The sequence below is a fragment of the Cnephaeus nilssonii genome (genome assembly GCF_951640355.1).
Source record: "Cnephaeus nilssonii genome assembly, chromosome: 21".
In the NCBI taxonomy this organism is placed as follows: Eukaryota; Metazoa; Chordata; class Mammalia; order Chiroptera; family Vespertilionidae; genus Cnephaeus; species Cnephaeus nilssonii.
Genome location: NC_137092.1, coordinates 14,631,481 through 14,659,451, shown reverse-complemented (window position 1 = coordinate 14,659,451; position 27,971 = coordinate 14,631,481). Strand labels below are relative to the sequence as shown.

At 52.9% G+C, this 27,971-nt stretch overlaps 4 protein-coding genes across 5 annotated transcripts; 3 read left to right on the top strand and 1 right to left on the bottom strand.

The window, feature by feature from the left end:
* Positions 1-274: 274 nt before the first annotated feature.
* On the top strand, positions 275-3,295 carry JTB (jumping translocation breakpoint). The gene is made up of 5 exons (XM_079761910.1): positions 275-969; positions 1,125-1,162; positions 1,344-1,426; positions 2,516-2,595; positions 3,004-3,295. Exons 1-5 carry the CDS (start codon positions 887-889, stop codon positions 3,158-3,160), a joined length of 441 nt encoding a protein of 146 aa, XP_079618036.1. The 5' UTR covers positions 275-886; the 3' UTR covers positions 3,161-3,295.
* A 182-nt stretch (positions 3,296-3,477) lies between these two features.
* On the bottom strand, positions 3,478-8,580 carry CREB3L4 (cAMP responsive element binding protein 3 like 4). Of its 2 annotated transcripts, none has more exons than XM_079761908.1 (10): positions 8,285-8,580; positions 7,755-7,926; positions 7,267-7,513; positions 6,984-7,171; positions 4,969-5,061; positions 4,732-4,838; positions 4,542-4,610; positions 4,352-4,436; positions 4,083-4,179; positions 3,478-3,931 (listed from the first exon to the last, which is right to left on the bottom strand). In XM_079761908.1, the coding sequence occupies exons 2-10, from the start codon at positions 7,923-7,925 to the stop codon at positions 3,738-3,740; spliced, it is 1,251 nt and encodes a 416-aa protein (XP_079618034.1). In that variant the 5' UTR covers position 7,926; positions 8,285-8,580; the 3' UTR covers positions 3,478-3,737. The 2 variants fall into 2 exon arrangements, with proteins under 2 accessions (XP_079618034.1, XP_079618035.1); XM_079761909.1 differs by having other exon boundaries at positions 6,984-7,105.
* Positions 8,581-12,386: 3,806 nt separating this feature from the next.
* SLC39A1 (solute carrier family 39 member 1) lies at positions 12,387-16,230 on the top strand. The gene is made up of 4 exons (XM_079760339.1): positions 12,387-12,503; positions 13,158-13,376; positions 13,541-13,671; positions 14,748-16,230. The coding sequence occupies exons 2-4, from the start codon at positions 13,190-13,192 to the stop codon at positions 15,402-15,404; spliced, it is 975 nt and encodes a 324-aa protein (XP_079616465.1). The 5' UTR covers positions 12,387-12,503; positions 13,158-13,189; the 3' UTR covers positions 15,405-16,230.
* Positions 16,231-16,825: 595 nt separating this feature from the next.
* CRTC2 (CREB regulated transcription coactivator 2) lies at positions 16,826-27,354 on the top strand. Its single transcript, XM_079761298.1, has 14 exons — positions 16,826-17,091; positions 19,792-19,893; positions 19,969-20,087; positions 20,872-20,931; positions 22,250-22,318; positions 22,474-22,577; positions 22,666-22,695; positions 22,873-22,937; positions 23,035-23,084; positions 23,213-23,457; positions 23,802-24,208; positions 25,727-25,996; positions 26,471-26,657; positions 26,736-27,354. The coding sequence occupies exons 1-14, from the start codon at positions 16,939-16,941 to the stop codon at positions 26,954-26,956; spliced, it is 2,082 nt and encodes a 693-aa protein (XP_079617424.1). The 5' UTR covers positions 16,826-16,938; the 3' UTR covers positions 26,957-27,354.
* The last annotated feature ends 617 nt before the right edge of the window (positions 27,355-27,971 follow it).

Sequence of the window (27,971 nt, the reverse complement as noted above, 5' to 3'; positions counted from 1 at the left end):
GAGTAGAGCTGAGTGGGGGCCCAGAGGCAGGGAGAGGCTGCATGTTCACCGTAGGTCTTAGAAGTACCGCGCGCTAACCGATTGCGCCACTGGAGCTCCATCCCCGTAGGTCTCGGTAATTCCTGCTTAAGGAGAGAGAAGAAAGCCCCTGCACTGCCAACCCAGCTTCTCCCTTTGACCATACTGGGCGGGAAGAATGAGACAGGTACGAGTGTCACAAAGGCTGAATTTTAATGGTAACTCCCAGGGTTTTAAGGAAAATGCAAAGTCCTGAGTGCGACGTATGGTTCTTTTTTACGTCTCGCTGCTCATCTAGCCCAGATGGGTTCAACAAGCGACAGGCCCGTGAGCAAGGAACGCAGAAAACAGCTTCGCCGCCATTTCCTCCCTTCCCACAGAAGACTACCAGGACCAGAATGCCACGGTGCGCAGCACAAACGCAGTGAGATTCTATTCCGGGGAGCCGCCCGCGGCGCCACCAACCCTAGGAGACTACAAGGCCCAGCAAGCAACTCGCGTGCCTGCGCCTGCGCCTGCGCCTGCGCCGCCCCGTCCCGCTGTGGGAAACCGGGCCCAGCGGTCCGCCCGCGGTCGGGCCCGCGCCCAGGAGCCTTCGCAGGGCAAGATGGCCGCGCCGGGAGCCAAAGTGGAGGCGAGGGGCTGCTAGGGCCGTACTGCCCTACGTGTTGAACGTATTGGCTCTTCTCGTCCCGGCCATGGGCACCTCCCGGTAGAGCCTTTGACCTGAGGTAACCCCGGCATTTCGCAGTTCTGACCTGGAACTTCCCGGAGGGCTGCAGGGGAAGCGCCTCCTCGGAGCTCTGACGGAGGCGCGAGACCAGCGAAGCCGCCTCCTCGGTCCCGGCAGCGCGACCCTGAGCGCTCCATGCCTGCGGGCGCGGGGAGGCACGGCCTCCCCCCGGGCCGCCACCTCTACTGGTTGCTCTGCGCGTTCACCTTAAAGCTCTGGTAAGGAGGGGCTGAGCGCAGGGAAAGGGGAGGGGACAGAGGGTGGGATCGTCCCTGCCCTCGGGGATGGGGAGGTGGTGTCCCGCGACCGCGCGGCGGAGGGTTCCCTGTTTTCTGGCTTCTGACGTTTGCCCCTTTCCCCCCTGTCCCTGCAGCCAAGCCGAGGCCCCCGTGCGGGAGGAGAAGCTGTCAGGTGGGTGACGGTCTGGGAACCCAGTGCCCCGGGCCAGCGTTTTTGTTTTGACATGCTCCCACATACCCAGAGCACAGGGGGAAAAGGGTGGCGCCGTGCGGAATGAGGGCATTCAGTTGTGCTGGGAAGAGGGATGGGCAGAACCGAGTGAGATCTGGGGCTGGCGTTTCTCCCCTTCTAGTGAGCACCTCGAGTTTGCCGTGCTGGATGGTGGAAGAGTTTGTGGTGGCAGAAGAGTGTACCCCGTGTTCTAATTTCCAGGCTGTGAGTATCTGTTTCCTCCCCCTTTTTTCTCACATCTCATCAGTCCCTACATTTTTTTTTTATCTTGACCAATACGAAAGTTCATTTAACCAAAGTTCAATATGAAAATGTACAAGACTTGATTTTTATATTGTAGAAAGCAGGTGCTATCTAGAAAAACATGTGGAAGCAGTTGATTTCTCTGATGAACACGGCCATTCTTCACGCTCATGCCAAGGCTTCGAACATGACACCATTTCCTCGTATTACCACCATCCCCATAGGGTCCTGGTGCCCACTGTTGCCATCTCCACACATTCGTCTAGCACAAGATTCATAAAGGGATCAAATCCTGGCAATATTCCTTGGACATATCTGCTACCATTTAATTTCTTTTTTTTTCTTTATTTTTAATACTCACCCAAGGTATTGATTTTAGAGAGAGGAGGGGAGGGAGAGAGAGAAACCTTGATGTGACGTGGAACCTGAAATCTGGATATGTGCCCTGACCCAGAATGGAACCTGCCTCCTTTGTGTGTATGGGATGACGCCCCAACCCAGCCGCACTGGCCAGGCAGCCCCCATTTAATTTCAACGATAACTTCTTGTCCATAAATATTTTTACCTCAGAGGGTGAGCTTTGCTCATGGTGTCTACTCAGCGAGCTCAAAGATTCTTCCAAATGAAACTTGTGGCTTCTCTCACGCTTCCACCACAGTCCCTAAGTCTTACTGAGTATGCCTTTGCATTGTCTTTTATCTTTTTCCTTGTATATGTCCAAATAGGAACTTGTCTTCCCCTGTAAATGTGCCCTTTTCTTTCCAAGCTAATGGCAACTTTCAGTTAATAACCATGTCCTGTTCATGTTTAATCCAGTAGGCTCTGGGACCTGTCCACGCCTCTCCTAGACGATTGCTTTTGAAATATTCTTTCTAACACATATTCCTCATGGTGCAGCCACCACCTCCACCATCCCCATTGGAACTCTTCATGAGTTACCCACCACTTCTGAGCCATAACACTCGGGCACCTGCCCATTCTGAGTAGCAGCCTTCCTGCTCCTCCTCTTGCCCCTTCCTAACGTGTGCTTCGGTCCTTTTCTCCTGGCAGAAAACCACCCCTGAGTGTGGTTCCACAGGGTATGTGGAGAAAATCACATGCAGCTTATCTAAGAGGAATGGGTTCAAAAGGCAAGTGCTGTTTCTCTTGATACCTCCTAGATCACCTCCTTTGCTCCCATGACCTTAGGTAGATAGTCCCACCTCTTCTTCTTGGTTTGGAGATAGTATGGCATATTGGAAAGAGGAAGGGATTTGGAACCAAGTTACTTCAAGTCCCAATTCTACTTCTCAGTGCTATATTAATGGCCATATCTTCGCATTAGTAGAATTGTTTAATACCTGCTCTGCTTACCTCACCAGAAAATAAGCTGAATGGTATATTTGAGTGGGGTTTATGCACTGTGAGCACAGTAGACTGACTTTGGTTTTCTCTTTTCCCCTCAGATGTTGTATCTTGGTTAGGCTGAAGTAGAAGGGAGGCTAGAGGGAGAGGCTGTCTGGCCTTCCCTCAGACTAACTGTTTCTTCCTACCCTCAGCTGCCGCTCGGCTCTGATGGAACAACACTTATTCTGGAAGTTTGAAGGGGCTGTCATGGGTGTAGCCTTGGTCTTCGCTTGCCTTGTCATCATTCGTCAGCGACAACTGGACAGAAGGGCTCTGGAAAAGGTCCGGAAGCAAATCGAATCCATATAGCTACCTTCTACCCTTTCATATGGGTCTTAAAGACCCTCCTCCGACAGAGAAAGTAGAATGGACTTATTTGTGCCCCTGGTATTTTGGGGACTGGGAGGAACAAACAAACAAAAACCTTCCATCTTCCTCGTCTAGATCATTAATGAGCAGAATAAAAAGAGTAAAATAAGTTTCCTTTTCTATTCTGATTTGGTTTGGGGCAGGAAGACATGAAGGCAGAGAGGGAAATGGGGTGGCAACTTTAGGCCCCACTTTATCAAGTGCCTATCTTCCCCCTCTTCTACTACTTATTTAAAACTCTGGGATAAAATTTCAGCAAAGAAAAGTTTATTTCTCAGCAAAAACCTCTATTTCCCTCAACCCTACCTCCGAAGAAGAAATAAAATCACAGCTACATAATAAAAGTATGTGTGGTGCCACCTCACATAGACAGACTGGGCCTCAGGGAACAGACATCTAGGGCATCCTGATGTAATCCTGAGGCCAGAGAACCCTGAGTGGGAACCCCAGGGGAAAGCAGAGTGGAGAGCCCTGGGTTCCGTGTGGGACTGAGCGGTGGGCTAGGAAGTGCTCCAGCTCACATCTCATCTGCATGTAGCACAGTTCTGACGAGCCCACTGGGGCCTGTCTTCCCTCCCGTCTTCTCAAGCAGTGTCCTTGTTGAGCCATTTGCACTCTTGACCCCAGGTGGCCCCCCTAATCTGGACTCTACCTCTGGGGTCTCCCAATTTTTTGTTACGTCCTTGTGAATCAGGATGTTTCTGGAAATCACTGTGGGGTGAAGAAAAAAGGGCAGTAGTAGAGTGCTCCCTTGGGTGGAAATTCCTAGACAGGACAGGCCCTCCCTCCCGCCTCTTGACTACCTGGAGAACACCCCACTTGCTCACCAGGTCAAAAGTCCTGCCCTGCCCTTGCCTCTCACCTCCATGAGGCTGGTAATCCTCAGACCCAGCTTCTGGTAGACCTTGAAAGGGGCTCAAACTGGGCAGGATGATGAGAGCCAGGGAAAAAAGAAGGATCTGGGAGGAAGCAAGAAGACACTTGGGCTGTAGGGACAATAAAGTAAGGGAACAGAGGGCAGTTGGAGCCATTAGGGATGGGAAGATTCGTATGGCTTGGGAGTAGGAGGATCAGGATGGAAGTGTGTCAGGAGATGGTGGAAGTGGGAGATGGGAAGTAGACTAGTGGTACCAGAACACAAGTGCTGGTCTGGGCAGCTTTGTTGGAAGTTTGAGTAATGAGCATCTGCAGCTGGCGGAGTTGAGTCACCAGGGACCTGGGAAAGGAGGAAGGATGAGTTAGACCTGGGAACTAGGGTCCAAGTATGGTGCCCCTGTGTGTTGCATACTTCCCCCGACGTGCACACTATGCTTTCACTCACATGTTGTGCCTCTCCAGCTCCTGGATTTTTTTCTGTAGTTCCTGGTTCTGTGCAGAACAGGCAGCCACCCTAAGGAGTGTGGAAAGGTAGGACAGGGTTCTTCCATTATGTGCGTCCCTGGCTTACCTACCTTGGTCAGGAAGAGGGCTCGGGCCTGGCCCACAAGCCGGAAATGTGAGTTCAAACATACTTGCTCTCTAGTCCCTCGATGTATTCTTTCTTCCTCCGCCGACTGTCCTGAGCTGACTGCTTGTTACGGATTTTCCTCCTGACCTTCTTGAGGACCCTCTCCTCTGTCTGGGGCCCCAAGGTGTATCAGTCCTGGGCCCTTAACTTATCCCAAGGCCCCAACTCCCCCCTGTGATCCTGGCTGTTCAGAGCCATGGTGGGCCACTGGGTTGGGAAACCCTTTGGGGAAGCATGTTACCTTGGTGAGGGGCAGGTGCGAGGGCAGGGAAATCCCTTCCTGCCCCAGCAGATGCTTCTCCTCATCTGTCAGGAACAAGGTTTGACAGGGTAGCTGGTGGGGCACAAAAGATGAGAGTGGGGAGAGGGTCATCCCATTTTTAGCACCCAGGCTGCTCCCCCTGCACGCCTTCTACAGAGTGTTTCCCATTTGCTCTGAGGAATAACTGACCATGAAATGAAGGGAGGGCAGGGACTTGAATTCAGACAAGCTCTGGATCATACCCAAAGGGACCTCCTGAGGCTAAGACGGGAGAGAAGAGGTGGTTTTGTCATACCCTCTGACCACCGTCTCTGATCCACATCTCCCCAAACGTTAGGGGTATTTGAAGAGAATGCGGAGTAGCTCACTAAGGTAGGGTTTGTTCAGTCTTCAGCAGGCAAATGATTCACTTTTAGCTATTAACCTCCTGTTCGGCAGAGTGTGTTATCCAGTCACCTGTCAATCACAGTGAGCTCCCTGGGGCAGTGGCCCATTCTCCCCTAGGGTCTGATCCCCACTTTTCAGACTAGAGCTCTGTCCCCTGTCAGACAGAGAACTAAAGAAAAGAAGTATGTGGGGTGGGTAGATAGTGTCTGGTTAATGTGAGTCTATCAACTGAATGACTTGCCTTTCTAATTCCTTTTTGAAAAATGTATGCTTTACTTTGTGACTTAGGAATTTGCATTTGCTTTTGCCCCTGATGGTCTTTGGCTTTTATTTTTATTTTTTTGGTCTTTGGCTTTTAACTAACCATTCCCACTGTCTCTGCCTTTTTCTGATGCTCCCTTCTTGTGCCTGTGACTCTTTGGTGGAACTATATTAGAGGGGTGTCCCTCCCAATCCAACGAATCAAAATCTGTGAGAATGAGGCCCAGAAGGTTTTATTTAAAAAACAAAACCACCCCAGCTGGTTTGGCTCAGTGGATAGAGCATCAGCCTGCGGAGTGAAGGGTCCTGGGTTTGATTCCAGGTTGCGGGCTTGATCCCCAGTAGGGGATGTGCCGGAGGCAGCCAATCAATGATTCTCTCTCATCATTGATGTTTCTATTTCTCCCTCTCCCTTCCTCTCTCAAAGCAATAAAAATATTTAAAAAAATATTAAAAAATAAAACCACAAATTCCCCACTGTTTTGATACAGTCAGATTTAGACGTATCAAATTTTTTAAGGTCCCTCAACCCAAGATTTTAAGATGCTTGGCTTGGCTGCTGGTCCAGCTTCAACCACAGATTTGCAGGGAGGCTAGAACCTGTTCCCTGCCTTTGCATGCAACAAGTTCTTTCCAGGATAAAGGCAGGTTCCCCTCCTCACCCCTTGGAGGAAGCAGACCAGATAGCTTTGGGAAGTTATCTGATGTGTTACTCCCCCTGCCACCCCATGCAGTGGGTGCCTGCCAGACGATTGTTCCAGTGGAAACATAAATGCAATTGTTTCTCTTACACTCTGTGCCCAGTAACCAGTTCAATTTTCCCAGGTGGCCTGTCCCATTTCTGCGTCCTGACCCAAGACTGAGACAATAGCTGAGCAAACAATGAACACAAGGTTTGGCCTTTCTCTTGAGCCCTATCCCTGGATTCTCTCACCCCACCTTTTCCCAATCGAGTCGTCATCACCTTACTCCCAAGTGTTTCTGTCTCACTTACCCTTTCCTGCTTTTCAATTGCCCAAGTCTGCCCTGGCTATATAGCTCAGTTGGTTCGAGCTTTGTCCCTGTACGCCAAGGTTGCAGGTTCAATCTCCAGTCAGGGCACATACATATAAAAACCAGCCATGAAAGCATAAATAAGTGGAACAACCAATCGATGTTTCTCTCTCAAATCAATAAAAATTAATTAATTAATTAATTGCCCATGTCTCCCTGGCTTTCAGGCCTGATGCCAAAAACATTAGGGCAAAGACAGAGTTCAGCATCCGTTTTCCCCTCCCTGACCCCAGTCTGTGTGGGTATGTATGTGTGTATCAGGGAGGATGGATGAGGCCAACCCCAAGACTCACCAGGGTCGCAGGAAGCATTGGGTTTACCGTGCCTGCTCTGGGCAGGATGTGGGCATGAGCCTCAAGGGGCACGTTGCTGACCATGCAGGCATCCGGCATCATAAAAGGTGGGCTCCACTGATCTGAGGAAAACACAGGTGCCTGGGAGAAACGAGCTGGAAGGCACACCCTGCTGGCAGTAGGAGGGCCTGAGTAGTGGCACAGATTGGGGAAACGCCCTTAACCCCAGGGCTGGGGCTGGATCTCAAGGGCCATTGTCCCCTTCCCACTTCACACTACTGACCTAGCTGAATGGAGATGAACCCTACAGCTGGCCCAGCTTCCTCCTGCATCTTCTCCAGGGCCTCTGCCTCATAAACAACTTCATAGAGGGCAGGAGAGCTGGGTGCCTTGGGGACAGGGGGACTGTCTCGACGACCAGGGTGCTCAGAGGTTCCACTGTCACGGCCAGGAGATGCTTCCGAGCAGTACACTTCATTGGGATCAATGAAGAGCTTCGGGAAATCTTCAGGCTCACTCTCTTGAAGGCCCTACATCAGAAGAGGGCATATATGTACACAGGGAAGAATTCTGGAAGTCCTTCCTGACATCAAACCGAGATCCTTCATGCTTCAGTTTCAGTCCTTTCTGTCCTTGGATATGGGGATAGTTACAGTTTATGTCTATTCTAAGGGTATTGTCTCAGACCACTTTCCAAGTGTAGGCTGAAGTCTCGGGCTTCTTCTCAGAGTTGTGTTTCAAACCACCCCCGCTTCCATTCATCATACTCACACAGGCATGGGCCCCACTGGACTCCCAGCCTTGCAGCCCCTGTTCCTGTAGCATAGTCACTGGGTCTTCGGGAGGTGGACAGTGGAGTCCCAGCTCCAGGAAGGATCCTGTGAAGACATTGTCTGGGGGCTCCAGCCACATGTCCAGCAGGTCAGGGGTTCCGAAATCCATCCTGCAGGGAGGCATGTCGGGTGGGAGTGTTGCAGGACGATGACGGCTGCCCCTCTACCGCCCTCTGCCCCCTCCCCCATCAGCTTCTGGGTTCCTCTTGCTCTTCCATTTATCCCCCTTCCTCACCTATACAGCCCCTCTCACCTGTTACCTGGCGATCTCGCCTTGTCCTTATATCTATGGTTCAGACGAACAGGCCTCCGGGTTATTACCTGTTCTGAAGATCCCAGCCCTGCCAAGCCAGCCTAGCCCGCTGAGCACCCCAAACAGTACACCTTTTCTTCCCTCCAGGATCTTGCATCCTGGACCGGCCCAGCCAAACCCCGCCCCCAGCCTGACACTTGGAAAGTGGGTTGCACCTAGTCGGGAGCCACGGTAGAGGCGCTGAATCTGGGAGCAGAGGGTTCAGAGGCTGAGCGTCCACAAACCTGACCTGAGACAAACATCGGCAGCCTCGCCCTTTCTGCCTCAGTTTCTCCTAGCAATAGCAAATCTTCCTGGGGAGGCGCCTCAGGGCAGGACAGGGATGGCTGTGACCGCAGCACAGGATGTTTGAGTGCCTGTGCTCCGGCCATCAATTTTATAAGAAGGAGAACAAGGCAGGGTTGGAAACAAAGGCGGAAGAGTCAACTGGATTGCCAAGATTTACAGGGGATTCCCCTCCTCCACCCTGTGGCGCTCATCCACACTTGAGTCTGATTGGAAGCCGAAGACGTAGCGGTTTTGATGGGCAGAGCATTGAGCCAATGGAATTATCGTCTGGACGCCGGCTCCGCCGTCACTGGTCAGAATTGGCTGTCCAAGAGAAAATCAGGCCAATGGGGCCGGCGCATTGATTGGTCCCGTGGGGACTGGGTTCTGCCGGACCCGGTGAAAGCCTGAAGATGAATTGTAGGGAAGGGCAGAAGTTGCGGGAATGTGGATGGCGGCTTGGTTTGGCTTGGCTTGTCACGTGACTCGCAAACCCAGGTTATTATCCAGGCGGGGAGAAAATATCCTGTTAGCCCAAGTGACAGAGTTTTGACTCAGCCCCGGAAAGTCGCGCAATCGCGCGGTGTCAAAATCCGTAATCAGTGCATTCTGCACTGATTGAACAGCAGTTATACACACACACAGGGACTGTTAACTAACGGAGGGAGAGAGAGAAACATCCATTTGTTGTTCCATTTATGTATGCATTCATGGGTTGATTCTTACGTGTGTGCCCTGACTGGGGACTGAACCCACAACTTTGGCATATGGGGATGACCTCTAACTGAGCTACCCGGCCAGAGCAGGAATTCATTTTAAATGAAATAATGAGGCTATAGTAATATAGGTGTTTTCATTTGCCTGCCTCCCTAATAATACTTCAGATAAAAACAGGAAAGTTTGGGGTGTGGGTCTGGAATTCAAACTGGTATTATCGTGAACATTTGAGTGGGCTGAAGGTAAAGACTGGAACAGGACCTAATATTTACTGGGTAACTCGGTAACTTTCTCAAGATTACTCTGTAAGTAGCCTAACCAAACTTTAGATGCCTGAGCCCATATTCTTTGCACTATACTAAACTACCTTGCTGGAACTTTCTCAAATTTCCCCCCTGTCTTTTTCTGCTCATCCTGCATCTTGTTCAAGTAGTGAAAAGACAAAGCAGGTTCTTACGTTGATGCAGAGCTCTAAGGAAAACAGAAATGTCCCTGCTTAGATTTTTCCCAGAGCAAGAAAGCTTTCAAAGGGTTTGCTTCCCACAGCATGTGCAGAGATGATTAAGTGGAAAATATAGTCGGTTTCCATTAATATTAGAACTGGAAGGAACCTCTGGCATCATCTGCTAGTCTACCTTCTCTCTTCCACCAGATTTATCAAGCTCCCAAGAGGGACATTACTTGCCTAAGAACACACACCCAATTAAGGTAGAGCTGGAACTAGTACCTAGGTGTCCTAACTCCCAGTCCATGATTCTTTCTTAATATTACTAATTATCAATAACCTTAAAAGCATAATTTGCCATAGACAAACCATAGTGTGTATAATAGTCCCTGAAACAATTTGGAGTAGCTTCTAATAGTCATTTTAATTAAGAGCTTAGAACAGTAATGATAATTATTATTAAATGATGGGACTACTAGTACCCCATTTCACTTACATCCTGATCTTAGAGTCTATATGATTCCTTCCTCCTAGACTACATCCCTCAAGAAGCTCTCACAATCCTATCTGGTTTGGCTCAGTGAATAAAGTGTGGGCCTGTGGGCTGAAGGGTCCCTGATTCAATTCCAGTCAAGGGCACATGCCTGGGTTGCAGGCTCAATCCCCAGTAGGGAGCGTGCAGGAGGCAGCTGATCAATAATTTTTTCATCATTGTCGTTTCTATCTCTCTTTCTGTCTTCCTTCCTCTCTGAAATCAATTTAAAAATATATGTAAAGAAGTCCTCACATTTCCCTTTTCTTAAGGAAGTTGCTGGCTTTCATTCCCAAAGCCTTATCAGAGGCATCATTTGGTCCCTTCTGTTGGCCATTAAAAGGTGGACATGATGGTGTGCACAGGCAGGCTAAATAACCATCTCAGACGGTGGATAAAGAAAAATAGGATTTATTTAAGGAAAGGGGATGAGGGATGGAATACCCAAAGGGAAGGGCTGCACAGCACTGAGCTAAGGGCACCTTGGGTGGGGGCTGAGTCGGGGGGGGGGGGGGGGGGCGGTGGCTTGGAATGCAGACGGAATGCAGGTGTGTGATCAGGTGTTCTTAGGACCGTTTCAGTTCCTTATAGGGTCTGATTCCTGGTGTCCAGAAAGCTTTTCCTGGCCTTTGTCTCCTGTGGCGGGAAGGTTACAAATGGCCGTTATATTGCCCTATTGTCCTAGCACAATGAGGCCTTTTCACCTTTGCAAAGAAGAATAGGCTGAGCCCCCTTCTTTATTTTGCTTTGTCCTCTACTCTCCCATGAGGCTAGAAGAGGATTCTGATAACACGAGGATGTGGGCCAAGAGGATACAGCAAGACCCAAACTGCAAGGGAACATTTATTGGGTAAATTACAGAGGTAGAAAAAGCAATTCCTAGAAGAAATGGATTTAGCAAACAAGTTCTAGAGGTAAAGTTAGGGACCTTGGAGCTTGGGAGTGAGGAACCTTATGTTAACTTGCTAGGGATGGGGGTTGGGGGGGAGGGGGAGGGAAAGGGAAAGTCAGGGGCATGTTCCCGGGAGGGAGAGTGCACTGTCCTCCATCCTGGGGGTTTTAAGGATGGAGATTTTAGGGGAGGTCCCAGGGAAAGATCTTAATAAAATACTCAGTAGTTTTCCAGGTGTGTCCTTTCAGGGTTGTGGTCTCCACTGATTGATTGGCCAGCATCAGGGCAGAGGGGTTCATTAGTCAATGCAGCTGGGCCTGATGTCAGCTGTGGCTAGTTTGGTTGCTTATCTGGACCTGGAGCTGAAATGTAACTGAGGCCTAGATGTTATCTCTAGGGAGGAAAGATCAAGGGATCCAAACCGCATGGCCAGTGATAGGCTAGGGGAGGGAAAGTCACCCTGGGGGTGAGGTCCACCCTACAATTAATTATCCATTGCTAGGCACCTGCACTTTCCATCCTGGTGACCTTTTGTTGTAATCCTCACCCCAGGATATTTTTGCATTGATTTTTAGAGAGAGTGGAAGGGAGGGGGGAGAGAGAAAGAGAAACATTGGCGTGAGAGACATGGATTGGTTGCCTCCCGCCTGGTCAGGGCTGGGATTGAGCCTGCAACTGAGGTACATGCCCTTGGCTGGAATTGAACCCAGGACCCTTCAGTCTCTATCCACTGAGCAAACAGGTTTGGGCCCTGGTGACCCTCTGTACCTGGCCCATCGTCCCTGCTCTGCTCATGTCTGTCTAACTGCCTGCAACACTAAGAAGGTAAGGGGTGCACAGAAGGGGTCCAAGACCAGGCAGTCATACTCAGAGGAGTCAGGCGGAAGACCAGCGACTGCAGGGTGCGTATGGGACAAGGTCCGCGAGTTTCTTTCTCTCTTTTTAAAAAATATATCTTTATTGATTTCAGAGAGGAAGGGAGAGGGAAAGAAAGATATAAAGAAAATCATTGATTGGCTCCCTCTCCACGTCCCCTAATGGGGATCAAGCCCGCAACCCAGGCCTGTGCCCTCCACCGGAATCGAACCGGGGGCCCTTACAATCTGCAAGCCGACGCTCTATCCACTGAGCCAAACCAGCCAGGGCTCTAGCATTCTCTTTCAAAGCGTCCAAAAGATCAAAGCCTCTGTTGCGCATCCAGCTTCTGCCCACCAGAACTCCGCCGCAGCAGCTGGGGCCCTCGGCCCCTAGATCTTTTCTCTCGCTCCTGCCGGTGCTCCCGCACATTTCCCCCGGGTCTCCGCCTCCACCGAGCTCCGGCTGCCCGTCTCTGATTGGCCCTACACCACGTCGCTCCTGGCCTGGTCCCGCCCACCAGGAGCATTCATTGGCAGCGGGGCGCTGGTGCGCGGCGGCTGTGGGGGTGGAGGGCCAGAAGAGTGCTGGGGGCTGGGGAGGAGGCGGGAATTCCCGACTGGAGGCCGGAACCCTGCGGGTGCCATGTAGTGGGACCCTCGCGAGGTGAGTGCGGGTTTCCTGGGAGTGGGAGTCCGGCCGGCCGCCCCGGCCGCCCCGGGGCCTGGGAGCTCACATCTTTTCGCTTCCCGGAACGCTGGCGGCCTCGGACCCCGCCTCCCGAAGCCTGGACTTCAGGCACCGCCCTCAGTTGTGGTGTCGGCCCGTCCCGGGACCCCAGACCCCGAGGGCCTGTGGTTGGAAGTGGCCTCTCTCAGTTTTCGGGGGGGATGGCGCTGGGGGAACGGGAGCGGGAGAGCGATCCGGCACCCGGACTCTCCCTGTTCAGGTGGTCCACGAAGCTAGCCGTGCGACATCGCTGCACAGCCCCAAACCCGCTCAGCCTCATCCACTCCTTTCGTGGAGGGGCCTGGCCTCCACTTTTCTTACAGGACCGCAGCCCCCCAAGTCTCTGGGAGCTTCAGGTGAAAGCGCCTTGAGATGGCTGCACAGTCCTCATGCCTCTGTTTCCCCCTGGCTGGGCCCCTTCTAAGTCACTTGGAAGGGACCCAGTCCGAGGGGAAGGAGGACTGCTCCCAGGGCGGGAGTGGATGAGTCACACGGGGGAGGTCAGAGAGCGGCCGGCGCGGCGCGGGGGAACAGCACTCTGCCGCCCGTCTCTCCTTACATGACCATTCCCCCCACGCGCTCTCTTCCCAGGTCTGAGAGTCACTGGAGCAACCACGGCCACCATGGGGCCCTGGGGAGAACCGGAGCTCCTGGTGTGGCGCCCAGAGGCAGTAGCCTCGGACCCCCCACTGCCTGTGGGACTGGAGGTGAAGTTGGGGGCCCTGGTGCTCCTGCTGGTGCTCACGCTCATCTGCAGTCTGGTGCCCATCTGTGTGCTCCGCCGACCCGGAGCGAGCCCCGAAGCCTCCGGTAAGGCGCTCCTTTTCCCTGCTGCCGTGGGTGCTTGGGGTAGGGAAGGCTCTGGGGCTGAGCCAGGTGACTTAAGGAGGGGAAGGTGAGAGTGACCACGTTGCTTGGGTTGGGCCTGGAGGGGCTTCCTTGGCTCATTCCCCTCTGCCTTCACTCCTGCCCAGCCTTCCGCCAGAAAGCCCTGAGCCTGGTAAGCTGCTTTGCCGGGGGTGTGTTTCTGGCCACCTGTCTCCTGGACCTGCTGCCTGACTACCTGTCTGCCATAGATGAGGCCCTGGCAGCCCTGCACGTGACGGTGAGCACCGGCTGCATGCGTGTGATGCCGTGTATGTGAGTTGCACACCTCTAGGAGAGGTGGTTTGTGTGGCTCTGTTCCTGTGTTACTCTGACTGTGTGGAAGGCTCTTGGATGTGAACCTGTGAATTGTGGTTTTTAGTTATAGGGCCTATCTTTCTTTTGGGGTTTCCCCCCCAGTCCCTATGTGACCCTTTGAATCGGTGTGTGAGGAACCTTATTACCAGGTACATGACCTACTCTGTGGGTTTCTCAGTTCAGCCTCTGGGAAGTTAACAGCATTCCAAGAATCACCTCCACGCCCTCACCACTTGCCTGAGGGGTTGGAGAAAGAGGTCTCTACAGGCTTGGGAGGCAATCCCAGGGGCTTGGTGTGGCTGGCCAAAAAGGCCCAAATAAGTAGGCTATGGGGAAGATCGATTCCAAAGCGTAGGAAAAGTCTCATGGGAAAAACTGAGACATTTGGGGGGTTGGGAAGAGTGTGAGGACGGCACCCTGGGGCTCTTCCTCTATTTCCCTAAGACTGAGGAAGTGACACCGGATGGAATCTGTGTGTCTGTGACTGAGTGACCCGTTTCTCCCTGTGACTTAAGTCTGAATGTTCCTGCAACAGTGTGTGGCTCCGTGTGAGCATTTGGGAAGGTGGGAGAATGCGTGGCTCTTTGTTTGTGTGCTTACATGTGACACTTTGTGTACGTCTACATCAGTGATTCTGAATTGGGAGTATTTTTGCCCCTCCCCCAAAAAACTTTTGGTTGTCACAGCTTAGGGAGGGAGGACGTTGTGCTGCTGTTGACATCTAATGGTTAGAGACTAGGGAGGCTGTGCACAGGACAGCTCTCCACAACAAAGAATTATCTAGTCCCAAATGTTAATGGTGCCAGAGTTGGGAAATCTTGGTTTACATGTAAACACTGTGACACCAGGATCTGTGTGATTGTGTGTCATTCTGTGTCTGTGTGACCAAGAGTGGCCATGTGTCTGTGTGGGACCCCATGTCTATGTACCTGGGACTTCAATGGACTCTGCTCCTGACTCGTGTTCCCCATACTTGGTCTGTCTCTTGAACTCCCACAGCTTCAGTTTCCCCTACAAGAGTTCATCCTGGCCATGGGCTTCTTCCTGGTCCTGGTGATGGAGCAGATCACGCTGGCTTACAGGGAGCAGTCAGTGCCACCACCTCGAGAGGAGACCAGGGCGCTGCTGGGAACAGTGAATGGGGTGCCGCAGCACTGGCATGACGGGCAAGGCCTCCCCCAGGCAAGTGGAGTTCTGGCAGCTCCCTCAGCCCTGCGTGCCTGTGTGCTGGTCTTCTCCCTGGCGCTGCACTCGGTGTTCGAGGGGCTGGCAGTGGGACTGCAGCGAGACCGGGCTCGGGCCATGGAGCTGTGCCTGGCTTTGCTGCTCCATAAGGGTATTTTGGCCGTCAGCTTGTCCCTGAGGCTGCTGCAGAGCCACCTGCGAGCAAAGGTGGTAGCTGGCTGTGGCATTCTCTTCTCATGTATGACACCTCTGGGCATTGGGCTGGGTGCAGCGCTGGCAGAGTCGGCTGGCCCACTGCACCAGCTGGCCCAGTCTGTGCTGGAGGGCATGGCAGCTGGCACCTTTCTCTATATCACTTTCTTGGAAATCCTGCCCCAGGAGCTGGCCACTTCTGACCAGAGGATCCTCAAGGTCATTCTGCTCCTATCAGGCTTTGCCCTACTTACTGGCCTACTCTTTATCCAAGTCTAGGAGGCTCCAAGAGGGGCAGGGGGAGATTCGGAACCAGGTGCCCTTGACCCACCTTCCCTCCTCAGGAATAGGGAAGGGAAGTATTGAGGTCCAGAGAGTTCTGAGAGGTGAGGATGGAGCTTTTGGGACAATCTGACCAATGGGAAAGAAGTGGGTAGACAAAAGTCTGATCCCCAGGCTCAAGGGACAAGGCATGATCAAGTCACTAGAGACATGATCAAGAGACATTAGTATTAGGGAAGACACTGAGCACTAGAATTGGGCAGACACTACACAGGGACAAACTGACACTGGGGAGGCTTTGGGATGGAAATAGAGAGGACACAGACCCAGAGTCAGCAGTTCTCTTGTTTCTAGCCCATTTCAGCCCTCTGTCATTTGGAGTGGATCCCTCCTAATTTTCTTACTCCTACTCTCACATCTTTCTCCTTTCCTTCACCCAAGACACTAGTGCCAAGTGGCCTCTTTCTGCCAGTATTGGTACCTTCTCTGGCTTCTCCAGTTCTGCTCACTCTATTTTTAAAGTGCCAAATAAAATGCCCTCCCTCTCTCTCGAAGCACAGTGACGCACTGAGCCCGTGCTCAGCACCTCAGTGAAGGGGTCCTCTTGCTCCTAATTTTACTCCCAGATTCTGGGGTGGGGCAGAAATGTTTGTTGAGTTGGGGTGGAGGGAGGGTTGGCAGATCCGAGGGCCCTACCATTGCTGCACTCTAAGAATACTGAACATGGATATATGGTGCCCCATATGCCACAGGTGATACACATTGAGCTGCCAAAACTTTTTATACCACAGGAGCCCAAGGGGGGATGGGGAATGTTCACCCCCAGGGTTAGTGGGGGTGGGGGTGGGGGGCTGGGCACAGGGCCATATTCTCTAGAATCTATTTTACTTACTGGTCTGTTTTGGGACATGTTCCCCAAATAAAAGATGTTTCTCTACATCTGTATGGAATCTGATTCTTTTGTATTGGGAAAGTGGTGGGCATGTAGCCTCAGCGCCGGAGTCCCAGATGTTTACAGTTGTTTTAGTAGTTTCCCTGGTCTCACTGTTTTCATTCAGGCCCTTCTACCCTTCCCTGAAGATGACATTTTCCCTCTTTTGTCCCTTCTTCCCTCCCTGTCTCCACCCCTTCCCTTTCCTCTCCTTTTCCTTTCTTCTCTCCTTACTCCCTCTCCCCTTCGCTTTCCTAGGCTCCGGGCTAATGTAAAACTACTCTTCCCAGCCTGCCGCGCGCAGGGAGGAGCCGAGTGGGAGGAGCAAAGTCCTCAGTATCCCGAGTCAACAGGGCTGCTGGGAATTGGTGTCCATTTCCTTTCCGTACTGCGTGGTTGGGGCTGTGAGAGGGTCACGTAAACAAACTACAATTCCCGGAAGGCCTCGCGCGCCACAGGTCAGGGCTAGGCTGGGGCCGGGTTCGCGGTGCTCGCTGAGACGGCGGCGGCGGCGGCTACGGGTGGAAGACCCGATCGGGAGCCCGCGGCGGAGGCCGGGGCTGGTGCTGGGAGGGTGGCGGGGAGGGTCGGAGGAGGAAGATGGCGACGTCGGGGGCGAACGGGCCCGGCTCGGCCACGGCCTCGGCTTCCAATCCACGCAAGTTTAGTGAGAAGATCGCGCTGCAGAAGCAGCGTCAGGCCGAAGAGACGGCGGCCTTCGAGGAGGTGATGATGGACATCGGCTCCACCCGGGTGAGGGGCCGCGCCGGGGAGCCAAGCGGAGCAATTACGGAGCGGGTAGCCGAGAGGCGGGGCGGGGGCGGGAGCCAGTGCAAAAGAGGCGGAACGGGACTGCCGACGCCGCCGTCTGGGATGCGCGGGTTGCGGGCCGGGGGGCAGGAAGACGGATTTTGCGGGGCGGGCGGGGGGGGGGGGCCGAAACACCAGTGAGGTTGGGAGTTTGGGAAGGACTGGGGGCTAAGTGAGTAAGGAGAGGGAGGAGGGCGGAGACAGTTCCCTGGAACCCGGCGGAGGTGGGTGGTCATTGTGCATCTCTGATGGAGTCCTCTCCGGGCTTCTCCTGAAGCATCCCCGGGGTCGGGTTGTGGGTTGGGGGCGATGGTCTGCTTGCCCTACTCTGTCTCCTCCGTTGGTAATCTCCTCCGATCTGGCCCCTCTGCCCTCTTGGCCACTCGGCACTTCAGTTCCTCTGGGAAAGGGCCCCTTGAGTGGTTTGAACAGCAGCGCTGGGTATAGTGGAGCAGGAAGTCCCCTCCTGCGTCCCGTCCCTTTGCTTCCTTTTTCAAATACTTCTTGTGGTTTCCTGACGTGAATGAAGGTGAGGTCCATTGCTCACAGACTGGTGCTTGGTGTTTTGCCGTGGTGGCCGCCTTGGAGGAGAGGCAGGGCTTTGAGTCCTGAAATCGGGAGCCAGTGGCTATAGGTTGTGTGGAATCCGATGGTCTGCTGAGCTTTCTGGGGCGATGGCTGCTTTGTGGGTCAGTTATGGGTTGGCTTGGAGGGTCTTCTATGTGTAGGGAATATTAATTCCTACGAGGATCCAGGAAAAAACGGCATCCTGGCAGAGTTGCCTCTGGGACCTCTTTGGCCTTGATTTCTTGCTACCAGCGCTGGATGTCTGAGGGAGTGCGGGGTGGGAGTTTGCCCAGCTGGTATGCAGTCCTAATTTAGGGAGGCATTGTTCTCAAAACAGCAGGCTAGGAGAATATTGTAGGATTCCCTCATGGCAGGGAGCTAGAAGGAATTTAAGGGGAGATGGGAGAACATAAATACCACATTTCAAAGCTCTTTCTCCTGATTTGACTGTGATTGCATCTGTCTATGACTGACTCTGGTTTTATTTCTGTGTGCCTCTCCCTCGACTCTCTTAGTCTTTTTCATGTTTGTTTCCCCTTTGAGTCTCTAGAGACCATGTGCCCTAGTTTGTGGGAGACAGAACAGAGAGAGTTAGGTGGGGAAGCAAATCTTGTGTGTGTGTGTGTGTGTGTGCCTAACCCCTGCTAACTGCCGTGAGGATCCTGATCTAACTGTTGACTGCTCCCCTTTAGTAGCTTTTGGTCACGGTGGGGCAGAGGCAAGAAGGTGGGCGAGAGGCTGGTCTCTAGCTGACAGCTTGAGGCCCTGCCTTCTGGACGGTGACTCCAGCAGAGCATGGTAGGATCTTAGGGCTTGTAAGTGCAAACAAAGAAAGGCTGTGAGAAACTCAAAGCCGGGCCAGCTATCTTTGTAGTGTCTTGGTCTGTCAAAAGGCCCCCTCTACCCACCTTGCCCCTGCGGGGTCACTTCTCTGCTGCACGTAAGATTCCAGTGGGCATACTTGGCCAGAGCCTGGGAACCCAGGAGCGTAAGCCTGTTATTTGGCTAGCTGGGAGGGCTCGTCTGAGGCAGATGTGGCCACGAGGCCTATGCTGCTTGGAGGCTGGGGCTGTCATATATATATAGGCAGCCCTGAAGTGGTCCACAGTCCAGCATAGTGCCCACTACACTCACCGGGCCGACCTCCTGGGACAGAAATTCTGAGGTTAGCCTGTGCACAACAGTATGTCCCAGAAGCTCTTAGAATTTGCCCCTCGTCAGCTGCCCTGTTTATTTATTTGGCTGTTGACAGTGGTTGAGTCTCAGAAATAGGTGCTCACCTCTCACAGAGGGACACGAGATCTGTAGCCGGACTAAAACCGTGCTAGGCTGGGGGATGTGCTGTCTCGCTCAGTGCCAGACTTATCTCCCCAAAGTGGGGCTGCGCCTAGGGAGAGGCTCTGGCCCAGACTGGAGTGGACTACTGTTCCCTCTCCCATTCCCATTCTGCAGGCTCTCCTGCCCACTCAGGGCCTTACGACTAAGTAGAAGAGTGCGCCTTGGTGTTGGCCCTGTACTTACAGCTACGCGAGCCGTTATTCCTCCGATGTTCTAGTTTAGGAGGTGCGGGCTCTGTGTAGCCTTCTTGAGGCGGGGCAAATGGCAGAGCCCAGAAGCCACAGGAAAAGCCTGGTCTCTGTGGCATCCACCTGTGGCCTTTCCCTCATTTGCCAATCGCTCTGGGACACATCTGGAAGGGAAAGCAAAAGTGCCGAATAGGCACCTCTTCCCATGTGACTAGCTGGGGGCTCCTGGCAACCCCTCAGGGACTCTGTTTAGACTGATGACAACTGAGCAGAGTGTCAGGCTCCGTGCCTGGTAGGGTGTTTGGTGCCAGGCATTAGGGCTATCATTGATGCGGGTAGCCTGCAGAGAGCTGGGGCAGGTTGTTCATACCTGGTCTCAGTGGAGCTTTTCCCCAGCACTGTCTTCTTCGTCTTCTTTTTCTTCTGGCAAATCTCTGAAAAGCAGCACCACTAGTAGCCTGTCCTGGAGACAGGGATGGCAAGGTGGCCAAAGAGCAGGAGCAGTACTCGGGCCCCTCCCTGACATTCCCGTTTGCCTTTCATGTTTCAGTTACAGGCCCAGAAACTGCGCCTGGCATACACAAGGAACTCCCATTACGGAGGTTCTCTGCCAAATGTGAACCAGATCGGCTGTGGCTTGGCTGAGTTCCAGGTGAGTGGACACCAGCCTCAGGCGAGTGCAGGCTCCTCGCAGCTCCCCCATCGACTCACCTCTGTGTTTTGGCAGAGCCCCCTCCACTCCCCGTTGGATTCATCCCGGAGCACTCGGCACCACGGGCTGGTGGAACGGGTGCAGCGAGACCCCCGAAGAATGGTGTCCCCGCTCCGCCGCTACCCCCGCCATATATCCTTCACAGGGGGCTTGGGGGCTGCAGGGTGGGGGGTTGGAGTCCCTTAGCAAGTCATGGTGGGAAGGGACTTGAAGTGTTGTCCGGCCTCCCAGAAAAGGGACCATTTGGCCACGTGAGAGCGCTGGCTCCTGTGCGAAGGAGTGGCTGCTCCAGAGGTTGCGCCCTCCGTCTCTGCTGGCTCTGACCGCCCTTAGTCAGCTAGCTCTTTGCTGCCTCCTGCTAAAGGGAGTTTGGGTTACCCGGTCAGGGTGGCTCGGTGGTTGAGTGTCGACCCATGAACCAGGAGGTCATGGTTGGATTCCTGGTCAGGGCACATGCCTAGGTTTCAATCCCCAGTAGGGTGCGTGCAGGAGGCAGCCGATGGATGATTCTCATCATTGATGTGTCTGTCTGTCTGTCTGTCTGTCTCTCTCTCTCCCCCACCTCTTCCTTTCTTCCTCTCTTTCTCTCTCTGAAATCAATAAAAACATATTTTTAAAAAATTAATAAAGGGAGTTTGGTTCTCTCCGCACATTTCTGTCCGTAGCTTTCAGTCTCAGAGACCTCCACAGATCTGTCTCCCCAAGCCCTACCTAGATATTCTCCTATATTTTCCCAACTCTGCTGGGCCTCACCCTCTTCTCTTCCATTCTCTGACCTGATTGTTGCCCCTTATTGAGAAGGAGAAAGGTATTTGTTTCTTGAAACTCACATCTGCTGTCTCCATTATTCCTCCCTCATCTGGTGTCTAGCCCACCCAACCTCTCCTCACTTTTTACCTTAACTGGTGCTGTTCACATTGACAGCTCTCCCTACAGCCCTGCCTACTTGTCTCCTCCCCCGGAGTCCAGCTGGCGGAGGTCAGTGTCCAGGGCAGGCGGATCTCCTGCCCACTCTCTGACATATCTCTGGAGGGAGCTTGTGTTGGGGTTGGGCTTGCTGGGCCAGGCTTTCAGCAGTACCTCCTCTCTTAAGGGCAGGGCTGGGAGGGGTGGGGGCAGGTGGAGTAGGTGGGTCAGAGTCCAGCCTTGGCCGTATTGACACGGGTGGCCAAGCCTCCCAGTCCAAGCAGGGCAGGACCAATGGTAACTGGGGCTAGCTGGGGTGTGTATGTAAGGGGGAAGGGAGAATGGCTGCCTCTTGTCAAAAGTGGGTGCCAGATGTAGTGTTCTGGCACTCAGATGGGTGAACCCTTCCCCTGTCCATCTCATCGCTAATACTGTACCTAGAAGAGTTGCTGGGCTCCAGATCAGCTTGTCCTGGCAGATAGAAGTTGAGATTTTCCAGATCTCCTACATCAGTGATTGTCAACTTTTTTCATTTCATGGCACACATAAAATAATTACTAATATTCTGTGGCACACCAAAAAATATATTAATTTTTTGCTACTCTGACAAAAAAAATAGGTATAATTTTGATTGGTTTTTAAAAATAGTAACTTTTTACCTACCCTTTTTGCTCCTAAGTGACTTTTTAGTAAACCAGGTGTTGCCCAGGCCAGGTAGCTCAGTTGGTTAGAGCGCTGTCCCGATATGCCAAGGTTGCAGGTTCCATCCCGGGTTGGGACACATGCAAGAGTTAACCAGTGAATGCATAAATAAATGGAACAACAAATTGATCTCTTTTTACCTCTCCCCCACTTCCTCTCACTCTAAAAATCAACCAATATGGTAAATAAAAAAGAAAATAAATTTAAAAATCAGGTGCCTATACTTGTATATAAGGATTTTTGATACCAAGAATTAACCAATCAGACGCAACCTTATTATGAGATGTGACCAATAAGATGCATCTCTTTTATATGACCTATATACTTGTGGTTCCCGACAGGGTATTCACATCAGACAGCTATTATTGTTGACTGTTGTCATTTTTTAAATTTGACAATCTAAGGGGAAAAGGGGTTAGTGTCCCTGACTAAATAGCCAGGTATTGGATGTTTTAAAAATTCTTACGGCACAACTGTGTGCCATGGCACACCGGTTGAAAATCACTGTTCTAGATCGACTGGGGAGAGGGTTCATGGGTCACAGACACCAGAAGAACCAGAAGGAAGAGAGGCATGGTCCTGGGTGCCTAGCCCTCTTTACTTCCACCTCGGCTGCCCCACCTTTCCCAATCCCCATGCCTGCCTCGTGCACTACTGACCTTCCTCCTGACTTTGTTTTTCGTCCCAGGACAATGCCCTGGGGTAATTTCCCTGCAGAGAAGGGGCAGTTGTTTCGACTACCATCTGCACTTAACAGGTGATGGTCCTTGCCTTCTTTAGTCTACATCTCCTCTTACCTGTAGTTTCTGGGCCATACCCTGTCCAGCCCAGCTAGTGTTTTTCCTGGCTGAGGAGGGCATGGGGGCCAGGAAGACTGTCACTGGTGCCAGCTGATCTGTGTTTGCCCCACAGGACAAGCTCTGACTCTGCCCTTCACACAAGCGTAATGAACCCCAACCCTCAGGACACTTATCCAGGACCTGTCCCTCCCAGTGTCCTGCCCAGTCGCCGTGGCGGTAGGTGGCATGTCCTTGGGTTAGGGAGTAGGCGTGGTGCTTTGGTTTGAAGAGGGCCCTGCAGCCAACTCCACTGCACCCTTTGCAGGTTACCTGGATGGCGAAATGGACTCCAAAGGTATACGTTTCTCACCACTTGTGGGTACTGAATGCCTAAGAGTTTCTGGGCTGGTGCTGGGGGCTTTGCGCAGGGCCAGGGAGGGAGACTGTTTTACCTTATTGACTCCTTCTACCTCCTGTTCTACCTTATTGACTCCTTCTGTAGCCCTCTCCTCACCAGTCTTTCTCTTTCAAGTCCCTGCTATTGAGGAGAACTTACTGGATGACAGGCATTTGCTGAAGCCCTGGGATGCTAAGAAGGTAGGTGTGGCCCACAATCCCTCTTCCCATGGCAGGTCTTTCAGGGGCCTCCACTGAGCACTGTCGTCACTTTTCACTTGCTTCCTTCTCTCCTCAGCTGTCCTCTTCCTCCTCCCGACCTCGGTCCTGTGAAGTCCCTGGAATTAAGTAAGTATCTCTGTGATGTTCGCTGAGAGGATGGGGAAGGAAGTAAAGGGGAATGTGGGAGGCTGATCTCTGCTCTTCCCTTTCCACTGCCCCCCACAATTATGTCTTTTTTTCCTCTCCTTCCCCAGCATCGTTCCATCTCCTGACCAGCCTGCCAACGTGCCTGTCCTCCCACCTGCCATGAACACGGGAGGCTCCCTACCTGACCTCACCAACCTGCACTTTCCCCCACCGCTGCCCACCCCCTTGGACCCAGAGGAGACATCCTACTCAAGCCTGAGTGGGGGCAACAGTACCTCCAATTTGACCCACACCATGACCCACCTGGGCATCAGTGGGGGCCTGGGCCTAGGCCCAGGCTACGATACGCCAGGTGAGTGGCTGTCCTGTGTCCACGGGGTGCTGCCTGGCTGGAGGGGCTAAGGGATGGGAGGCTTGAGCACCAGTGACTGCCCACATCAACCCCTCACCTGTCCATGCCAGGTTTTCCTCACTGTACTTTTTTGCCAGTGAGAACTGGTAGGTGTGGCTTTTCCTAGAAAGAAGATGGAGAGCAGCCCCCAAGTGGGCAGGGCCAACATCACTGCCAGGGACAGCGTAGAGAGGACATTGTGTTGCCACTTCCATAGTCTGATCACTGCTACCCGTTCTGGGCAGAAAGGGGCCCAGTTCCCATCAGTAATGTTGGCATCTCTGGTTTTTTGTCTGTGCCTGCAGGACTTCATTCACCTCTCAGCCATCCATCCTTGCAGTCTTCCCTAAGCAATCCCAACCTCCAGGCTTCCCTGAGCAGTCCTCAGCCCCAGCTCCAGGGCTCCCACAGTCACCCCTCACTGCCTGCCTCCTCCTTGGCCCGCCATGCACTGCCCACCACCTCCCTGGGTCACCCCTCACTCAGTGCCCCAGCCCTCTCCTCCTCCTGTTCCTCCTCCTCTGCTTCATCTCCTGTGCTGGGTGCCCCCCCTTACCCAGCTTCTACCCCTGGGGCCTCCCCCCGCCACCGCCGTGTACCCCTCAGCCCCCTGAGTTTGCCCGCGGGCCCAGCCGACGCCAGAAGGTCCCAACAGCAGATGCCCAAACAGTTTTCGCCAACAATGTCACCCACCTTGTCTTCCATCACTCAGGTATGCGTGGCTGCCTTTCCTACATGTCTGTCTCCCTTCCCCTTCTTTTTTCCTGCTAAGTTCTTTCCCTCGCACCCTCCTTTCCTGAAAAACCACTTCTCCTTACTTCCCATACTCCTTGTCTCATCCATCCCCTTCAATTCCTCTGTCCTCTACCTGCCCCATCTTTTTAAAAAATAGATATTTTTATTGATTTCAGAAAGGAAGGGAGAGGGGGAGAGAGATAGAAACATCAACGATGAGAGAGCATCATTGATCAGCTGTCTCCCACACCCCACACCGCCCCCACTGGGTACTGAGCCTGCAACCTGTGCATGTGCCCCTACCAGGAATCGAACCTCGACCTCCTGGTTCACAGGTCCACACTCAACCACTGAGCTACGCTGGCTGGTCTGCCTGCCCCATCTTTTTATCTGTCTTGTCTCCTCTTGGCTTAAGAGTGGAAACCTTGGGGTTAAGCTTTCTGATCCAGATCCTACTCTAACTAGTCGTCTCCTTGGACAGTTGTTTAATTTCTACAAGTGTCAGCATTCTCATCTATAGGACAAGGATGAGATTGTAAGAGTCAAAGGAAATCATGTATGTGAAGTGCTCAGCACCACGCCGAACCCAGCTGCAGGCTTGACAGATGGTAGCCTTTCTCCCTTTTCTGTTCCTGTCCTTTTCTTGTCTGTCTTTTTTTCCCATGCCTCCATCCTGTTCCATCCCTTCTCCCACCTCCCTTCTTCCTTTTCTAGATTCCATAAACTCAGAGATGCTCAGACCATGGAGCCTAGTCCTTCCATCGTATAGCTGTGGAGACCGGGGCCCGAGGGAAAATGACTCCCAAATGTACACAGCACGTTAGGAGGAGCTGGGCCAGAACTAAAAACCCTTAGTTCAGGGCTTTCCTCCGTGCTAAGATTCTCAGCCCTCCCCCTCCTTCTCTTTTTTTACTTTCTCTGTGCCCCTTCTCCTTCACCCCAATGCTCTTCTTTCCCCCGCCTCTGCCCTACTTTCTCCTCCTCCTGCATTCCCCTTCCCTGGAATGTGTGTGCTGTGTTCCATCTGCTGTAGTCCCCTTTCTGTAGGAAGCCTGAGATCCAGGCCAGCCAGGGCTGTGTTCTCTTAAACCCTGGAGTGAACCTACCTTCTTCCTTCCTTCCGTCCTTCCTCTCTCATTCCCTCTGGCCTTTCCAAGACTTTCGAATGGCAGTTCTCAAGTTTACTGTTGTGCTGTCAAGCACTTGTTAGGAGTGTCACAAGTGTTTGATTACTAATAATCATTAAAGCACCAAGGTTTAGGAATAGTTGACTTCTGGACTGGTTTAAAAATTCTTCTTATTTTAGCCTCACTCCGTTGCTTTTATTCTGATAAGCAGTTTTGTGTAATTGCGCCTAATCCCGGGGATCTCTATGGGAACGTTGTCAGGTTTGTGTTGAGGATGGTTGCAGTTTCTAAGGGTGGGAAGCCCTAGGAGTTCCTCTTGGGGACACACTGAAAGGTACGCTTCCCCCTTTTTCCTTGCTTCTCTTTAGGGCGTCCCCCTGGATACCAGTAAACTGCCCACTGACCAGCGGCTGCCTTCATACCCATACAGCCACTCAAGTCTGGTTCTGCCCGCCCAGCCATCCACCCCAAAGCCTCTACAGCAGCCAGGGCTGCCCTCTCAGGCCTGCTCAGTGCAGCCCTCAGGTGGGCAGCCCCCAGGCAGGCAGCTACACTATGGGGCACTGTACCCGCCCAGCTCCAGCGGGCATGGGCAGCAGTCTTACCACCGGCCAGTGAGTGACTTCAGCCTGGGGAATGTGAGTACCCGGGTTCTTGGCTCCGAAGCAGGGGAGGGAATGGGAGTGGACCCGAGCGGCCTGAGTGATATCGTTGGTGCTGTACGAGTTGGGAGATCCAGGCGGGGGAGATCTTCCCTCCCTCCAGGGAATAGGACACTGCCAACTTGGGGCTCCTCTCCTGCATCTGACCCCTTTCCTCCCCTTTCCCCCTAGCTCTCTCTGCACAGCTTGCTCTTTGATGACTACTGCTTTGACCCCTTCTCTTCCTGGCACGCACAGGCTCTGTCCCAGCAGGTACGGTGCCCACAGCTACTTGGGGCCCGTGCTCGCCTCTGTCGCTCTGCTTGCTGCCATCTCCTGTCTCTGCTTTTGTTCGGCGGTGGGGCTGGGGGGGTTGTTCGGGAAAGGGGATGTATTAGCAGGGCTAAGCAGTGGCAGGCAGGTACTCCTGTTCTGAGACCCACTTCCTCAAGGTTGTCTTTGTGTCCATAGCTGGAGCAGTTCAGCATGGAGAGTTCATCATCCAGCCTGGCGCTGGATCCCACTGGCTTTTCTGAAGGGTCTGGATTTTTAGGGGGTGAGGGATCAGTGAGTGGCTTCCAGGACCCCCACGCCCTCAACCACCAGAACTTGACCCATTGTTCCCGCCATGGCTCAGGGCCTAACGTCATCCTCACAGGTGAGAGGTGTGGGTGGTCATGGGGGATGGCACAGCAGGAGATTAGGGGGTCCTCACCCATTTCTTCTGCCCACACAGGAGACTCCTCCCCAGGTTTCTCTAAGGAGATTGCAGCGGCCCTCTCTGGGGTGCCTGGCTTCGAGGTGTCAGCAGCTGGGTTGGAGTTAGGGCTGGGGCTGGAGGAGGAGCTGCGCATGGAGCCACTGGGCCTGGAAGGGCTCAACATGCTGAGCGACCCCTGCGCCCTGCTGCCTGACCCTGCTGTGGAGGATTCATTCCGCAGTGACAGGCTACAGTGAGGGGACGCATCATCCCTCTGACTGGCCCTGTTCCCCATCACTGTCCCTGTCCTCCCTTCCCCCTGGCCAGTAGAGACTCAACTCTCTGCCCCCAGATCCTCTTTCTAACATGAATGAGGGATCCCAAGAATGAGGAAAAGCAAGGGGTTTATCCAGGTGGCCCCTGAATTCTACACAGGGGTAGGCCTGGGGGAGCTCAAGGGAGGGTCTGAAGCACTTGTAACTTTGAACCGTCTGTCTGGAGGTCAGAGCCTGTTGGAAAGCAGGGGGTAGAGGGAGCCCCAGAGGCAAGGCTAGTTCTGGATGCCCAGGGGTGGGCAGTGCCAGCCCCTCCTCACCACTCTTCCCCTTGCAATGGAGGAGAGAGCCAGAGTGGATATTATTTTTTATTAAATATATTATATGTTAATAAAAAAATCATATCAAACCCTTGATGTGTTTGTCTACTGTTTGGGATGTGGCTGGGGAACTAGGGAATCCCTGGGGCACCGACCCTTTCATCTGTTGTGCTTTGTTGTTGTTAATCCTCACCCAAGAATATTTTTCCCATTGATTTTTAGAGAGAGTAGAAGGGAAGGAGGGAAGAGAGAGAAAGAGAGAAACATGGATATGAGAGCAACACATTGACTGGTTGCCTCCTGCATACGCCCTGACTGGGGCCGGGGATTGAACCTGCAACTATGTGCCCTTGACCAGAAATTGAATGCAAGACCTTCTAACCACTACTGATCAGCCAGGGCTGGGCCATCTGTTATGCTTTTTACGTCTTCTGAGCACCATTGTGGTTTGTGGAAGGCCTCCATCCTCGAGACCCACCCCCCAGTGTCAGGATTTTTTTTTAAAATATATTTTTATTGATTTCAGAGAGGAAGGGAGAGGGAGAGAAACATGAATGATGAGAGAGAATCATTGATTGGCTGCCTTCTGCACACCCCCTGTTGGGGTTCGAGCCCGCAACCAGGGCATGTACCCTGACGGGGAATAGAACCATGACCTCCTGGTTCATAGGTCAGTG

Bases quoted from the DNA above. Each gene is read 5' to 3' on its own strand.
- JTB (XM_079761910.1), top strand. From the start codon at position 887: ATGCCTGCGGGCGCGGGGAGGCACGGCCTCCCCCCGGGCCGCCACCTC. The intron at 1,163-1,343 runs GTGGGTGACGGT...CTCCCCTTCTAG, and splicing joins GCGGGAGGAGAAGCTGTCAG to TGAGCACCTCGAGTTTGCCG. The intron at 2,596-3,003 runs GCAAGTGCTGTT...TCCTACCCTCAG, and splicing joins AAGAGGAATGGGTTCAAAAG to CTGCCGCTCGGCTCTGATGG.
- CREB3L4 (XM_079761908.1), bottom strand. From the start codon at position 7,925: ATGGATTTCGGAACCCCTGACCTGCTGGACATGTGGCTGGAGCCCCCA. The intron at 7,514-7,754 runs GTGAGTATGATG...CTTCTGATGTAG, and splicing joins CCAGTGGGGCCCATGCCTGT to GGCCTTCAAGAGAGTGAGCC. The intron at 4,611-4,731 runs GTATGTTTGAAC...CACACTCCTTAG, and splicing joins ATCGAGGGACTAGAGAGCAA to GGTGGCTGCCTGTTCTGCAC.
- SLC39A1 (XM_079760339.1), top strand. From the start codon at position 13,190: ATGGGGCCCTGGGGAGAACCGGAGCTCCTGGTGTGGCGCCCAGAGGCA. The intron at 13,377-13,540 runs GTAAGGCGCTCC...ACTCCTGCCCAG, and splicing joins AGCGAGCCCCGAAGCCTCCG to CCTTCCGCCAGAAAGCCCTG. The intron at 13,672-14,747 runs GTGAGCACCGGC...GAACTCCCACAG, and splicing joins TGGCAGCCCTGCACGTGACG to CTTCAGTTTCCCCTACAAGA.
- CRTC2 (XM_079761298.1), top strand. From the start codon at position 16,939: ATGGCGACGTCGGGGGCGAACGGGCCCGGCTCGGCCACGGCCTCGGCT. The intron at 19,894-19,968 runs GTGAGTGGACAC...GTGTTTTGGCAG, and splicing joins GTGGCTTGGCTGAGTTCCAG to AGCCCCCTCCACTCCCCGTT. The intron at 25,997-26,470 runs GTGAGTACCCGG...TTGTGTCCATAG, and splicing joins GTGACTTCAGCCTGGGGAAT to CTGGAGCAGTTCAGCATGGA.